We start from the raw sequence: 16,070 nt of genomic DNA, 5'->3' as shown, positions 1-16,070 counted from the left end.
GGGAATGTAATGTTTCAGTACAATTCTCATCAAAACAACTTAAGGCATTGATATATGTGACAGGTTTCTTCCAATTTAGAGAACTAGGGAAATGCTGAGCTTCAGATCATTTACTGGAGTGATTTATGTGGGAATAAACTCAAATGAGGAATAAAATATTTCTTACAAGAATCCAAATACAGTTAAGAAGACACTAAAGAGAGACTTTTGATTCTCTAGAAAATGAAAAAGTATGAATTAGATTAAAAATTCAATATCTATTAATTTACAAATTGTTTTTCATAATCCAAGACTGTAAATGGATTTTTCTAAGCTTTTCAGTGCAAAAACAAAAAAGCATTGTGAAAGATATAGGCTATGCTAGTTGCCTCCTGTGGTGCCATGGTCAAGGAAGTCATAATATACTAATACATAGAAATATTCAGTGATTTCAGTCTTATTTCAGTTAATATTCTATTATTATTTGACATTAAAATATATCCTCATAAATCAAGCAGATAGCCTATACTCTCAACATTAATTTGACATTGTTGCAGGAACAGTGTGATATGAATTGCTGAGGCTGAAAACACATATTTAATTTTTAAAAGCCTTTTCTTTACACGTCTCCAGGTTTTATCTTCAACAAGCACTAAAAAGCTTTCAGGTATATCCAGTCATGCTTGAAACCTCCACATTCTTTCCCATGTTGTTACTACTTTTTTTGATTGTTGTACTAAGTTATATATTTTCCCTCTGTTTGGTGAAATAAAATCACCTGTCCATTTAGTCAATAAGCTCAACTTTCTCTTTCAGATTTTTAGTCTTTATATATATTTATTCCACAAAAGCTCAGAACATTTGGCCTGCTTGGCTTTCATTTTAGAGTTGCTAAAAACAAGTTAGTTTTTGAGGTATTTTCCTCTAAACACTTTTTTGAGACTTAGTATGCAAATCCATTCAAGTTGTTTTAGCCCTGGAACACTCCTCCAACCCTCCAATCTCCATTCACAGACAGTTCTTAATTTTTTTTTTTAATACAGAAAAAAATTGCTCCCAATGGTCTCTCAACTTGATTTCAGGGCCAACCATCCGTTATTTACCTTCCCTTCCTCTAGTTTCCTTATGTTTGTGGTCTTGAAATGGCAAGAAGTCTCCTGCAGCTTGAGATCTCATGTCTATTTTCAGGGTGAGTAGCAGAAAGTAGTAGAGTAGGCCATGGCTATTGACTAAGGAATAAGAAGCAATCCAAGACTCTCCCACATTAGATTTCTGTTTGTTTCAGAACTGTGTAACATAGCTACCTCTAACTCTAAGGGAAACTGGAAAAGTTGTTTTATTTTGGCACATTGTGTTGAACAAAATCAAGCTTCTGTTAGCAAGAATAATAGACCTGTGAATATTGGATAGGCAACCAATGGCAAATAAAGCACCCATTCTTAAATTACATATCTCCTTGCTGTTTCTCACTTACTTCCTCAGATTCCCTTTGCACCTCACACAACCGGATACTGTAACACTTCAATATATATAAAGATGACCTATTAATTAAAAACAGAATGGAAATATCTTGAATAAACTATTAAATAAGGAGGTGATTACCACCAAGTCCAAAGTAATTCCCTTCCTCTGTCCCAAGTAAAGTCCTTTTTTTTTTTTTTTTTTTTTTTTTTTTTTTTTTTTTGAAACTCCTCACTCTGTCGCCCAGGCTGGACTGTAGTGGTGTGGCGGGATCTCAGCTCACTGCAAGCTCCGCCTCCCGGGTTCAGGCCATTCTCCTGCCTCAGCCTCCCAAGTAGCTGGGACTACAGACAGCGGTCACCACGCCCCGCTAATTTTTTGTATTTCTAGAGGAGAGGGGATTTCACCGTGTTAGCCAGGATAGTCTTGATCTCCTGACCACATGATCCAACTAAAGTTTTGATAAAACAGTGTAGTGTGGTTCATGATAGTTTTTTGACAGGTTTATCTTGTGCTAGAAGAATCATGGATTGTGATTCAAAGTGTTTACATAATAACTTAACTTTCAAAATCAAAGGCTACTTGGTTTTAGCCCTATGTCCATTCAGTTTTTGTAATTTTTCCTCATGGAATATAGATGTAACCTAAAAATCTATTCCTAATGGCTGCAAACATCAACTGAGGTGAGTTCACCCTTTCTTAGCTTTTAAGCTGGTTGAACAGAAGGTCTGAGATATCCTGATCCAAGTCACTTCAGAATTCCACTTATACTACAGAACTTCCACAGTCATCTGGCTTTAACATACTCTATGAAATATGTGTTTTAGTAGAGTGTACTTGACTAAACTGTAGAGAAACTATAAATATCAGGATGATATTAAGATGCCAGTGTGAGTTACATGCCCATGTTACTTTGCGTTGCTTCATCCAGAGAAAGTAGAGCAGATCTTTTTTTTTTTTTTTTTTCCCAAAGCTTATCTGGGCTGTCTGCAATGTTTCAGGCAACTCTCACCTTAGAAGGGTGTGAGATTATAATTACCTAGAAAAATATATTTTCTCGGCCGGGCGCGGTGGCTCAAGCCTGTAATCCCAGCACTTTGGGAGGCCGAGACGGGCGGATCACGAGGTCAGGAGATCGAGACCATCCTGGCTAACATGGTGAAACCCCGTCTCTACTAAAAAAAATACAAAAAACTAGCCGGGCGAGGTGGCGGGCGCCTGTAGTCCCAGCTACTCGGGAGGCTGAGGCGGAAGAATGGCGTAAACCCGGGAGGCAGAGCTTGCAGTGAGCTGAGATCCCACCACTGCACTCCAGCCTGGGCGACAGAGCGAGACTCCGTCTCAAAAAAAAAAAAAAAAAAAGAAAAATATATTTTCTCAATTTTTTTCACAATATTTTATGTGACCTTCTTGGGCTAGTAACATGATAGATAATAGAGTGATTGACAGCATGAGCTCCAGCTCATTTTCCTAGACAGACTGTCCTGTAACTTAAGAGGTATCCGGTGTACCTTACTCTCCCTGCTTATAACTGGAGACAGTTATAGCATTCACCACACATATTGGTTGCAAAGACTAAGTAAGCATTAATATGCAAAAAATGTTTTGTAGTCCATCATGTACATGGTGAGTTTTCTTTATTGCATTAGGGTTCTCCAGAGAGACAGAACCAGTAGAACAGATATATACAGATATACCCACACACATATGAAAGGGGACTTATTAGAGGAATGAACTCACATGATTATAGAGGCTGAGAAGTCCCACAGTTGATCACCTGCAAGCTGGAGAACCACATAATCCAGTCATGAGGCTGAGTCCAAATCTGAAAGCCTCTGAACCAGAGAAGCCAATAGTGTAACTCTCAGTCTGAGAGTTGAAGGCCTGAGAACCTGAGGGACTACTGGTGCAAGTCTTGGAGTCCAAAGGCTGGAGAACCTGAAATTCAGATGTCCAAGGACAGGAAAAAAAAAAAAAAAAAGTGTGTGCCAGCCCCAGAAGAGAGTATGAACGAGTTTGCTTTTTCCCTGACGTTTTGTTCCATCCAGGTCCTCACTGGACTAGAAGGTGTCTGCCCACACTGGGTGAGAGCATGTCTTCTTTATTCAGTCCACTGATTCAAATGGTAATCTCTTCTGGAAACACCCTCACAGGCATACCCAGAAATGATGCTTTTCCAGCTATCTGGGCATCCCCTAATCCAGTGACGTTGATACCAAAACTTAGCCATCACATTGTATACTTGTGATTATTACTTTATGGTGTATATGAGGAATGTGTCAATAGGTTGACGACTCTGAATACTGGAGAGATTGTGACTCAGACCTCTAGTAAGTACATACTGAGGATCTGGTAAACTATGTCCAGAAGGACTTTTGTTAATTCTTGGCTTGAAAATTATATATGATTTTATAAGGTCAAACTATATTTGTTAGAATAGGTATTTAATCTACATATCATATGTAAATATATGAAAGAAATTATGTAACTTTTCATATCATGGTTTTAGCAATTATTTACATATGATGTGGCTTTTTCTTTTGATCCTCCAAAGAATCATTTGAATATCAAAAGACGATACATGATAAAAGTAATACATGAATAGAATAAGTTAACAGAACTTTGTAAACCAAAAATACCCAATACTATCTGACAGTCAAATGATTTCAAAGTAGATTTACTGTTCAAAAATTACATTAAGGCTGAACTAGAAACACTAAGGAAAAAACTTACAGATTTTCTCCCTGCTAACTGAACAGAGGAAGCTCTTCAAGTAACACAAATTTCTATCTTCCTGCCAGCTGATGAAAGGCTCTCATTTGTATTGTTGTAGTTTACCCCACAAAAGAGAACAGAGAATTTTTAATACCCATTTCATTTGTGTTGTTGCTGACATCATCCAAAGAGACTCATTTTTTTTTTCCCAATCAGATGGTATTTTGGTTAGTGAGAAGTCTTGTCAGTGAGGTGAAGGAGATGGTCTACATTTTGTATGTTTGTCTGGAAAACCAAGGATTAAATATTTATTTTCTATGTAGATGTGAGATAGTAATTTAAGTTAAATCATCATTGTTTGTCGTCTTATGTGGAAAAGAATGTGGCCAAAGATGGTTAGGCATACTAGATTGCTTCTGCCTTTAGAACAGTCATTTGGTGCATTCTGATTTTATTTTCTGCAAACATAATGTAATATTAAATTGTTGGAAAAATTAGGAGATAATACCTATGTACTCTTCTTCCTGAAAAGCAAAATCATGTGAAATAGGACCATATTTTACTGTTTCTATTAGTATTTTAAATGAGCCAACTTTTAAAGTTATGAATTGTCATTCCTTAAACCATTGTATAAATTTTATACCAGCACGTGCACACACACACACACACACACATATACACACACAATTTGCTTCTCTCATAAAAGGTAACATTTATAAGGGCCATATAACCTATTATTTCCTGGTGATTTTGTGGCATCTGTGTTAATGCAGTTATGATTCTGAGTTCAGAATTTTATTCCAAGCACTAGAAAACGTTAATATAAAGCTCTTGCATTGTGAGTGTGACTTGGGTGACATTTTTGATCCATGAAGATCACCAATCCAGGACTCCCAGAAGGTGATATTATCTTGGTGTTTTTTGTTTTGTTTTGTTTTTTAATGGCCCAGTTTCTGACAACTATTCAGCTCCAGTATCTCCATCTACATTAGCATTTTAAAGATGACCAGTTTTGAAATTACATTTTAGTCAATCAAACTCCTGAACAATAATATAGAGTCTAGAATGCCATATTGTTATTTGATGACATAGCTGTAATATGACTTACAATACTAGAAATCAGATTATTATTTTGTAGATCATAAATTCATTTAAAAAATTCAGTGCCATAGTTATTTGATTTTCCCCATAAGAGAGTTTTTAAGAGTATTCACTGTTACATTTTCTTGCCAACATAAGTCCAGGTCAATTTTGATCTAGCAATTTTGTTTGGAGAGGTTGGGAGAAAAAGCACTTTGTTCGTCTCTAGGGATTCTAATGTAACATTATACGTTTTCTTCTTTCTTAGGAGATTATATTCCAATTAGGAAAGCTAACATGTAGACAAACACAGATACTATCAGGAATTGTATATTTTGGTTGAAATCATAAGATAAGAATCTATTATATAACACCATATGGTTATAGAGGGCTGAATTACAAATACAGTAATATAGATAACAATTAATACACTGGTCCAAAAAAGTAAGTCATTGTAAGTTAGTTTGTTAAGGAAGATCATTTAGGGTAAGAAAAATTGAATTTAAATCGAACTGGCTAAGCAGAGGAAAAAGGACATGGTGATTCTGTAAAAGAAAATTCCAGGTAGTTGAAATTGTACATGACATATTTAGGAGGGTAACAAGGACAGATTTGTAAGTGTGGAAAGTATGTTGAGTAATGACAGCTAGATGCTGTCAGAATGTAAAGGCTTCAAAGAAAATATTTTATTTAGTAATGACAACTAGATGTCAGAATGTAAAGGCTTCAAAATAATTTAGATTTTTATATGAAAGTTATTGGGGTATCATGCAATCAGAAATTGATCAATTTAAGTAGATTAGCTTGACAGTACAAATCTAATAAAACTATTTTACAAAAAACCCTGCATTCAGGATTTTCAGAAACCAAGTTCTTGCTTTAATTGAGACACAAAAGAATGAGCTGATATTCAGCATTGAGGATAACAACGATGATTGTAAAAAGAAGAAAAATAGTGAGGCCAGAGACATTTGGTTTCGAGGGATGCTAAATTGTACCACTTTTAGAAGCATACTGAAATTTCATTAAATTATTTAAATGATAAAATTTCATTTGTTTTCAGGTTTTCAATGTTCAACAAGAAAAATTTATTGATTTGTCTTTAAACTGATGGGAAATTGGTCAGGAAACATATTTTAAAGAAAAACAGATATTATGAAAATAAGTCCAGGTTTTAAAATGTCTGCCACTCACTGGGTAGTAAGAAAACAATGTTAAATATATATTTTTAAAAATCCTTTACAACCAGGGACATTTCCAGTTTAGGTCTGCATTTGCTTTCTAGCTTCCTCTCCATCTTGTTAATTAATATATTTATTCATACAAAATGTATATATAGTTTCAAATATTAGGGTCACAGATGAACAGATTTATGAAGGATTAAATGAAATGACCTTTTAAAAATAATATTATACTTTTAAATTCCTTAAAATTTATTGTTTAGATTTTCAAATTTGAACTCATAATGCAGAGATTTTAAGAACGATAAAGGTTTTGAAGGTTGTAATGCAAAGATTTAAGCATAAACACTGTAAACTGATTTAGGCACTTTATGATAATAAAATTGTGAAATAAACATATGGTATATATATACATATATATAATTGTTTTCATTATATATGTGCGTGTGTGTATATAATTGTTTTCGCTCACAGGATACAAATGATGTAGCTGGTTTGATAATAGTGACTTGGTGTAATGAATATTATGGGGGGTAAATACCAGGATGTTATAAAAGAACATAGGAGAGGCCTGATTGCTCTTATTTGCAAAATAATTGCATGTATCAATATTCCTCAATCACACTAACCACTTAACAGCCTGAACTTGCCTATAATAATACTTTTTAAACCTTTTTATCTTAATATATGATTTAGTGAAAAACATATTTCTATTGACAGTAATCTTTGATAGAAAATTGCATATGTATGCTAATTTTTAAAATATATGTATTTTTGGTAATTTTTTCCTTCCAGAAAAGTAATTGTGTTTATCTTTGTGTGCCTTATGCTTCTTACTTTGAATGTTGATGTGTTTCTTTTTGTATTTTATGTTTTAAGTGGAAGAGACATTTATCTATTGATTTTTTTAATTATATAATCAAATGCAGCATAGATGTGGGCAGAAAATTTCTATAGCTCTCTGAGAAGTAAGCAGAATTTTCTGTGCACACCACTTAACCAGATGAAGTAATAAATTATTTGAATTATATCTGTTCATGATGATAAGAAGCTGTGATTCTGGAGAAATGGAGACCAGGGGATATATCTTTAGATCTGGCACTTACTAGTTGTTTGACCTTGGACACGTTCTGGTTATTTAAATTTTTTACAACTCGTGTGCTTATCTGTAAGTTAGGATAACAGACATACTTATATCAGGGAGTAGTGAGAGTTGGGACAATAAAATAATCCTTGTAATACTACTGTTCACATGAGAAAAGCTCAATGAATGTTAACATCAGCTAATATTATCTTTAAAATATAACCTACATCTTCAACTGCTTCACGCACTTATTCATTGCCTTCTTGCAAGCCAAAATTATTAGTAGATAATTGAATTCAGGTTAATAAATTAAAGTGTGTGCGTGCGTGTGTGTGTGTGTGTGTGTGTGTGTACTTTCTTGAGAGACTCAAAGTTGAGGGATCTTTGAAAGCGACGTTTCCTTTTCTCAGAGTGTAAAATTATTTCCAAGAGTGAAACTGTTGTGTGTCAGGAGTGTCAGCATGAGCCCTAGGCAGCGCTGCCAAACCTGAGATGGCCAGAGCAGCAGTCAAGAGAGAGAAAGTGACAGAATTTTATTTGGCTTTATCTGTCTGTAACTGAGCTAATAATCAGCTTATGCTTGCTTAAATGGCTGTGGATGCCTAATTCCAAATTTATATTTAAAGTATTCATGTCTGAGAATAACAAATCTATGAAGGCAGAAGTAAAATAGCCTAACCAAAAAAAGTGCTAATCTTTAACTTCAAAAAGATTCTGAAATTATATTGTTTAGGTTTTAAAGTTTGGATCCACACTGCACAGATTTGGAGAGCAATAAAGGATTAGAAGGTTGGAATAAGGGACCTTTGAAATAAGATTATTACTGCTCGGAGCAGATTTAACCATGAGACGAGGTAATTGTTTTTCTACCAACATATGTGCTAATACTTCAGTGCAAAGCGCTACACATCTAGAATGTTTGTCCTGAATTTGAGCAATATTGTTTTGCATATTTTTGAGGGTTTCAAAAGGATCACAAAGAGGGCATACAAGTATATTTAAATATAGTCTTGATCATGTTATTAAAATGGTATATATTTTTTAAAAGGTGAAACACAGGGATATAGTGTAATATTATGCATGAGTGCATGAATTGTTGAAGAGAAAATGAAATGTTCCATCTTCTGAGAAAAAAAAGTGGCTATAATAAAGAAAATGCCTACAATATTTCTTAAGATGATAGTGGGAATAACATTCATAACAATAGGAATAAGAGTTAACATTTATTTCCTGTTTATTCTGTGCACGGGCATTCTTTTAAATGCTTTACCTGCAATTGTGCTTTAATTGTTAGCACAACCCTATATTTAATTCCTGTTTTCCAGGTGAAGTAAATGAATAGGATTCAAAGTAGACAGTCTGGCTCCTAAGAAAATGGTCTTAAGCCAATATAGTGTATTGTCACTCAAGAACCTAAATGTGATATCACAATTAAAAGTTATTGTATCTTTGATGTTGTCCTGCTATGGCAATAAATGACTGTTTTCTCTGAGGTTGTTAAGTTCTTCCATCTTCCCCCTCCCTCACTCCGTTATCCTGTGAAACAAAATTTTCAACACATATTTAAAAAATAATACTTAGATATTTTCCTCTGAGTTTGTCTTCATTCTAATGCTTAATAGATATGTAACCAAGTCATTAAAATTGATAAGGTTCAATCATATTCAAATTTTAAAATGGGGTTAGCATTTACAAATTACTGAAAGGAGATGAAAAAAAAAGTGACTGGCCCCAGACATGAGAGATGTTCACCAAACAGTTAGTTAATATTACTGGACCAGAACAGAAGTGATGTATTATGATAGGCTTTAGTGTATGGCTTATTCTTCTTATGTGTAAAATTTCTACTACAGTTTATTGTACATAGTTGCCACAGAGCCCCAAAATGCATGTAAATTAAAAGCCATCTGCTGTTGTCCTCTTCTCTACAGAAGTTTCAACTTTTCCTTACCTTCTTGTAGACATATTCCTCCATATTGATGGTTAGCTGGTATCTAAGGAATCCCTAATAACAATTTTGGGTTGTTGATTTACATACACAATGGACCTTGCAACCTCTTTGTATACATAATAGTTCTCTGGGACTGCATATTTTAACATGAGATTCCTGAATCCTACTCCTAGAAATTATTATGTCTGGGGTGGGGCCCAGGAACTTGGTTCACCACTCATACCTAATATATTTTATGAAAGAAATGATCAAATCTTAAGTTGATTTTGTTTAAAACAAAAAAAAATTTAGAGTCAAACACTTCATTCATGTTGTTTCATTATGAGCATTTACCAAGTGTAAGACTCTGTCGTAGGTGGGTTTTACATGTTACATCCTTTCATCCTGGCAATAGATCAGCAAGTGAAATCACAGTTTAACACATTGGGACTCAGAAAGCTATCAACAGTCCACAGTCATGCAGAATCCTAATTTGAACAAATGTTTGCTTGAATTCCAAAGCCTCTGCTGAAGGTTAAAGAGACTAAGTAACTTGTCACAGGTCACAGGGTAAAGTATGGCTGTAAAGTCAGATATTCACACTCCTACTCTAGCCCTCTTTTGGAACATGTATAATGTATATCCTGTGAAGAAGAGCAAATCTTAAATAAATGGAAATTATTGTAATTTGAATAAAGATGACTAGAATAAACAGCTGTCTAAACATTTCAAACTAGTATGATTTCTCCGTGATATAAACATTAATGACCTTTTAGCTAATGATTGATTTTTCCAATTACATTTTAAGTGAACTCTGGAAGGTATTTTTCTGCTCATAATTGTTTCACCTAAAATATTTTTGAGGAATTATTTTCAAAATGTAAATTCTTCCGGATAGATTAAGATTTCCTATATCCTTGAACTGCTCCAAATCATGATATTTATCATGTCAATTGCTTTTTTAAAGTTTGCATTCTAGTTTCCTTCTTCTGTTCCTTAATAATCTATAGTTCCGTCACCATAATATATCTATCCTTCTCCTTTCCTTAGTTTCTCTCTGTCTTTTTTCTCCCTTCCTTTTTTCCTTCTTTTATTTAGAATGCTTACTGAAGTATTATAAAGCAAATGTCAGGAACATTGCCACATGTTTGATAAAAAACAGTAGAAGACCTACCTGCCACCCATGCAGTCACAATCCTTAGCCCAAGTAGACCGTAAATAGTGTGTCTAACTAATGTGTATACATGAATAAAATGTGGCTTCTTTTATTTGTGTTAATCCTTAAGCATAAAAAGAAACAAAGTGGAAATACACTTGATACGGACTAATTTTGAATTGTCAGGACATTTGTCTCCAAAAGTCTTTTGAAGTTTTAAGATAAAGTAAGGGGAGCTAAATTTTACCTTGTTGGGTGGGGGAACCAACTATGTGAAAAATCCATTATACAATTCTGAAATGTGCTTAGTCTTTATTTTTGACTGCTGCTTTCACTAAGATTACACAAAGATTAAAGAAAAGACAAGTAACTACATGTCTTCTTTCTTGAAAAATCTATTTTGTCTTTGTGGAATGTAGTAAAATAGTAAAAGGTAGGTGCTAGAGGAAAAAAGACACAAAGGAGCAAGGAAGAAAATCTACATGCTATCTCTTTAGTCTCAGGGTACCAGAGCTTTGGCAGTATGCTGAAGTATCAATATTCATACATTCGAGCTGAAACCCAAGAAGCTGAAATCCAACAGCTGAAACGCTTTCCTTCCATAATGTATTTGCCAGACGTGCAAAGGATTGGAAAAGACGGAAAGCTGGAAAAAGTTCTTGCTTTTCTAAAGTGTCCAAATGATTCTTTCTACAGTGCTCTAGTTTTGTGAGCTCTGTTTTTGCCTTAGGTCTATTCATTTCATTTTTTGTTTTCTTCTTATGATTTGGAAATATGATTAGAGCTTACAGTGGGAAATGAGTTGGCTCAAGGAATTAATTCTTTGGTTTCAGGGAAGAAAATATAATTTTCGTCTGAATAGGATGTATATTTTATGTAGTTTCTATTAGATATTAGATATGCATATACATAAATAAGATATACATAGATACACATAAATAAGAACTGAATAAAGAAGCAAAAATGGGGAGGACAGCGCAAGAGAGTGATAGCAATGAAAAAAGGAAGAAAGAAAAAGCAAGGAAGGAATAAATGAGGAAAAATGTGACTGAGAAAAAGAATGAAATGGTATAAACATGTAAGTAACTGTAAATGATGAATCTGTAGTATTAACATCTGCATTCTAACACTGAATACAGAAATGATTAATCAACCTATTTTATACACCAGCAAAATAAAGCTTTTTGCACATATATTCTGTGGGGAGAAAACAAGGAACCATAGCAAGCATAACAGAGACACCTATATATTGATGTAATGTTTATGAAGTGCCAAACAGCCTCACATTTTTGTTCTTTCACAATACCCTGGGCATGCTTTTGGGATATTTTTTGAGATAATTTATCTTAAAAGTATCTGGAGGAATTCAAAAATGAATTATCTTGGTCCACATTATGCTGCTTTAAGAGAATGTCACAGAATTGGTCATTATAATGAACAAAAATATATTGGCTCAGGTTTCTAGAGTCTAGAAAATCAAGATCAAAAGAATAGCATCTGGGGAGGGCCTTTTTGCTGCATCATCTGATGGCAGAAGGGCAAAGAGAGGGCAAGACAGGGAGCAAAAAGGAGCCAAACTTGCCCAATTATAAGAAACTAACTCCCAAGATAAGGGCATTAATTTGTTCATGAGGGCATTTCTCCAAGGACACATATTCCATTAGTTACTACCTCACAATATCAGTGCATTAGCAACCAAGTTCCCAGCATATGAACTTTGGGAGATATGTTCAAGCCATGAATCTAACAGGTTTAAGATTTCAATCAGTGATTTTCAGTATAAGAAAGAATTAAGAGGAAAATGTTTTATGGTTGGCTTAGATTTGATTTACTTTTTTATTTTCTTCTGAGTATATATAATGCCGTTGCATTTAGAGAAGCTGGATAAGAAAGGTTTTTGCATGTTTTTAATTGTGCAAATGTCAAATAAAGTATTGTATTACTTTACTACGTGCTACTTCAGAGCTAGGATTTCCCAAGTGTATTAAATGTTCAGTTTAGGGTTTAAATTTCACTTAAAAATACACTTCTTAAGAAAATATTCCTTTGGCTAATCCATGCATTTTATTCAATATTCAATAAATATTAAAGGCTTGTTATCTCCTGGAATTCTACTGGGTACACGTTATATAGCTATTAAAGAAAACATACAAGAGTTTGGCAAAAGGGTATTATATGTAATGAGAGAAACAATATAAATAAGTAAATACACAGTAATACAAAATCTTAAGCAGAAAAAGGTGCTATGAAAAACAGTAAGCAGATATTTAAAGGACTGAGTGCAGCATATATATTTTGCAGGAAATCCCAAATGTATTAAATGTGAACACCAAAAATCATAAGAATACCAAAAATAGAATTGTTGTGTAGCTACTGTGAAACAGACACTTTGCAATATTCTAAGTACATGCATAGAGTTTGACCCTAACTTATTTCTCACAAAATCTCAACCTGGAAGATATTACTATTCCCATTTTTCACATGAGAGAACTGTGTGTTATAGATGCTGTGCAACTTTTCCCATAATCATACATCCAGTATGAGAAAGCAACAAACTAAAAACAAGGAATTGTGTTATTACAAGGCCATTGCTCTTCCTTCACTATTTTACTGGTTTTAAAACACCAAAATGGTTTAAATAACATGAGAAAATCGGAAAAGTGAGATTTGAAATTGGAATCATGATTAACCTGATGAGAAAAGAAAAAATGTTAATGACTCAAATCAAACACATTAAACTCACACACTTACCCCTTATTGAAGGAGCTTGTTGATTTTAATGAGATATTTTCAACTATTTTCTTGAACAGCCTGTAAGAATAAACTCAAGCATGTTTTAATAATATGATCTTTTTGAGTGGGTACTTGTTCTTTCAATGTTGATGACAACCCTAGCATCTAAATACACTGATTGACAATTTAGAGCTGTTTGTTTTTCTTTCATTTTTCTTTTACTTTCTATTCATGCTTCCTGCAACACTAGTGGTCTATGAAGCTAGGAGTAAATGAATGAACAATCACCATTTATATGCTCTAATTTTCCTACAGATATTTTATGATAAAATCACTTACCTTTCTTCTTCTTGATATTTCAAAACAATAATGACCTATTTTTATCTACAATCATCTTCCATGTGCACTAATGAGATAGCATGCAATCTCTTTAGAAGATATCACATATTTAGAAACGCATTGCAGTTCAGATCAAGTATAGCTCTAATCTTGTTTTGCACAGTGATAAATGGAATATACACACACGTGTGTGTTTGTAATATATAGTCTAATTATAAGTTCTATGAATATTTTATTTCATTTAAATTACTGGCTGGAGATAACCTGAAGAAATGATAGTGAAGATTTCTGAGCTAAGGTTTACTGCAGTACACAAAATATCTTTGTATTTATGTAGATTCGTTTTGTTTTGTATTTCTAGAACCTCAACCTACTGGCTTAGTCGCATCCAATCTTTTCTCTACTGCAATGAGAACGGCCTCCTAGGCAGCTTTTCAGAAGAGACGCACTCGTGCACGTGTCCGAACGACCAGGTGGTCTGCACCGCGTTCCTGCCCTGCACAGTAGGAGACGCCTCCGCTTGCCTGACATGCGCACCAGACAACCGCACCCGATGTGGCACCTGCAACACCGGCTACATGCTCAGCCAGGGGCTCTGCAAGCCTGAAGTCGCCGAGTCCACCGATCACTATATTGGCTTTGAAACTGACCTGCAAGATCTCGAAATGAAATATCTGCTGCAGAAAACGGACAGACGAATAGAAGTCCATGCCATTTTTATCAGCAATGACATGCGCCTCAATAGCTGGTTTGATCCCTCCTGGCGTAAGCGGATGCTCCTCACCTTGAAGAGTAATAAGTACAAGTCAAGTCTAGTCCATATGATTTTGGGTCTCTCTTTACAGATTTGCTTAACTAAAAACAGCACCTTGGAGCCAGTGTTGGCTGTTTACGTCAATCCCTTCGGAGGCAGCCACTCTGAGAGCTGGTTTATGCCTGTGAATGAAAACAGCTTTCCAGACTGGGAGCGGACTAAGTTGGACCTCCCCCTGCAGTGTTATAACTGGACATTAACTCTGGGGAACAAATGGAAGACATTTTTTGAGACAGTACACATCTACCTGAGGAGCCGAATCAAGTCCAACGGCCCCAATGGTAATGAGAGCATTTACTACGAACCTCTGGAGTTTATTGACCCTTCCCGGAACCTGGGCTATATGAAAATCAATAACATTCAAGTGTTTGGCTACAGCATGCACTTTGACCCTGAAGCAATTCGGGACCTGATTTTGCAGCTGGACTACCCCTATACTCAGGGATCCCAGGACTCAGCACTTTTGCAACTACTAGAGATCAGAGACCGTGTAAATAAACTCTCCCCACCTGGTCAGCGTCGTCTAGATCTTTTCTCCTGCTTGCTTCGTCATAGACTCAAGCTGTCTACTAGTGAGGTGGTGAGGATCCAATCTGCTCTTCAGGCGTTTAATGCCAAATTGCCAAACACAATGGATTATGACACGACCAAATTATGTAGTTAACCATAAATGTCAAGCACAACCCAAAATCTTGAAGGAGTTTTTACAGTGCTTTTGTGGAACAGTTTATGTTTGGAAGAGTAAATTTAAATTGTCTTTTCAATATCTGTCTTATATCAGTCAATAACATTGGATGGAAATTTACACACATGAACTTGCTGACAATGAATATATTATACTGCAGTTTTGGTTTATGAATGAAATAAATACTGACACCAGTCTAGAAGACATTCTACTTTTTACAATAAATTTCATTTGTAATTTTATATGTTCCGTGGCAATGCTTTTGTGCATTACATCCTCTAGCGGGAACATAAAAAGATACCAATAAAATTTTGTAGCTGAACAGTTATTAAAAAGAAGTGCTGTGGGATTCTTTTTTTCCATGAAATGAGTTCTATTTTGGTATAGTTTGTTAGAACCTGGGGAAAAATTCACCAAGACTTTTTAATGGAAACATTTGAAGGTCTCTTTCAATTATCTTTATGGAAAACCCAACTAGATAGGATACTTACTATTGTTTTTTGTTTGTTTGTTTGTTTTGTTTTTGTTTTTTTTATGGTTAACAGAACAACGACAGTAGTATGTTTATTACCTGTATTTAGGAAACCAATACTAGAGACATAATTATAATTAAAGTATTCAGATAAACTAATTCTTAAATATCAGAACATTTTGGCAAACATACCAAAAAAATCAGTGTGATAATAAGGTATATCATGGAGAAAGCAAACCCTTAATTTCCTTAGCAACTTGCTTGCTTTCTCTTTCCCTTTCTACATTCTAGGAACCAGTAATCAGCGCACTCGGCACAATTATTTTAATTTCAAGTCCTGAAAACCTAGTTATTCCAGCACTTTATCCGTGTCAATAAAACATTCTAGAGTTCACAGATTGTAAATTAATAGTATAAAATAAATGTTCAAATAACTAGTTC

At 34.6% G+C, this 16,070-nt stretch overlaps 1 protein-coding gene across 1 annotated transcript in view; it reads left to right on the top strand.

The window, feature by feature from the left end:
* Positions 1-15,399, top strand: part of BRINP3 (BMP/retinoic acid inducible neural specific 3) — a 388,006-nt gene extending 372,607 nt beyond the window's left edge. Inside the window, exon 8 of the mRNA XM_033197383.1 lies at positions 14,020-15,399. Coding sequence (XP_033053274.1) covers positions 14,020-15,136 — 1,117 coding nt within the window. The 3' untranslated portion in view covers positions 15,137-15,399. The remainder of the gene's footprint in view (positions 1-14,019) is intronic.
* The last annotated feature ends 671 nt before the right edge of the window (positions 15,400-16,070 follow it).

This window comes from Trachypithecus francoisi, unplaced genomic scaffold (assembly GCF_009764315.1).
Source record: "Trachypithecus francoisi isolate TF-2019V2 unplaced genomic scaffold, Tfra_2.0 Lachesis_group5, whole genome shotgun sequence".
Classification (NCBI taxonomy): domain Eukaryota; kingdom Metazoa; phylum Chordata; class Mammalia; order Primates; family Cercopithecidae; genus Trachypithecus; species Trachypithecus francoisi.
This window is presented reverse-complemented; position numbering and strand designations above follow the sequence as displayed.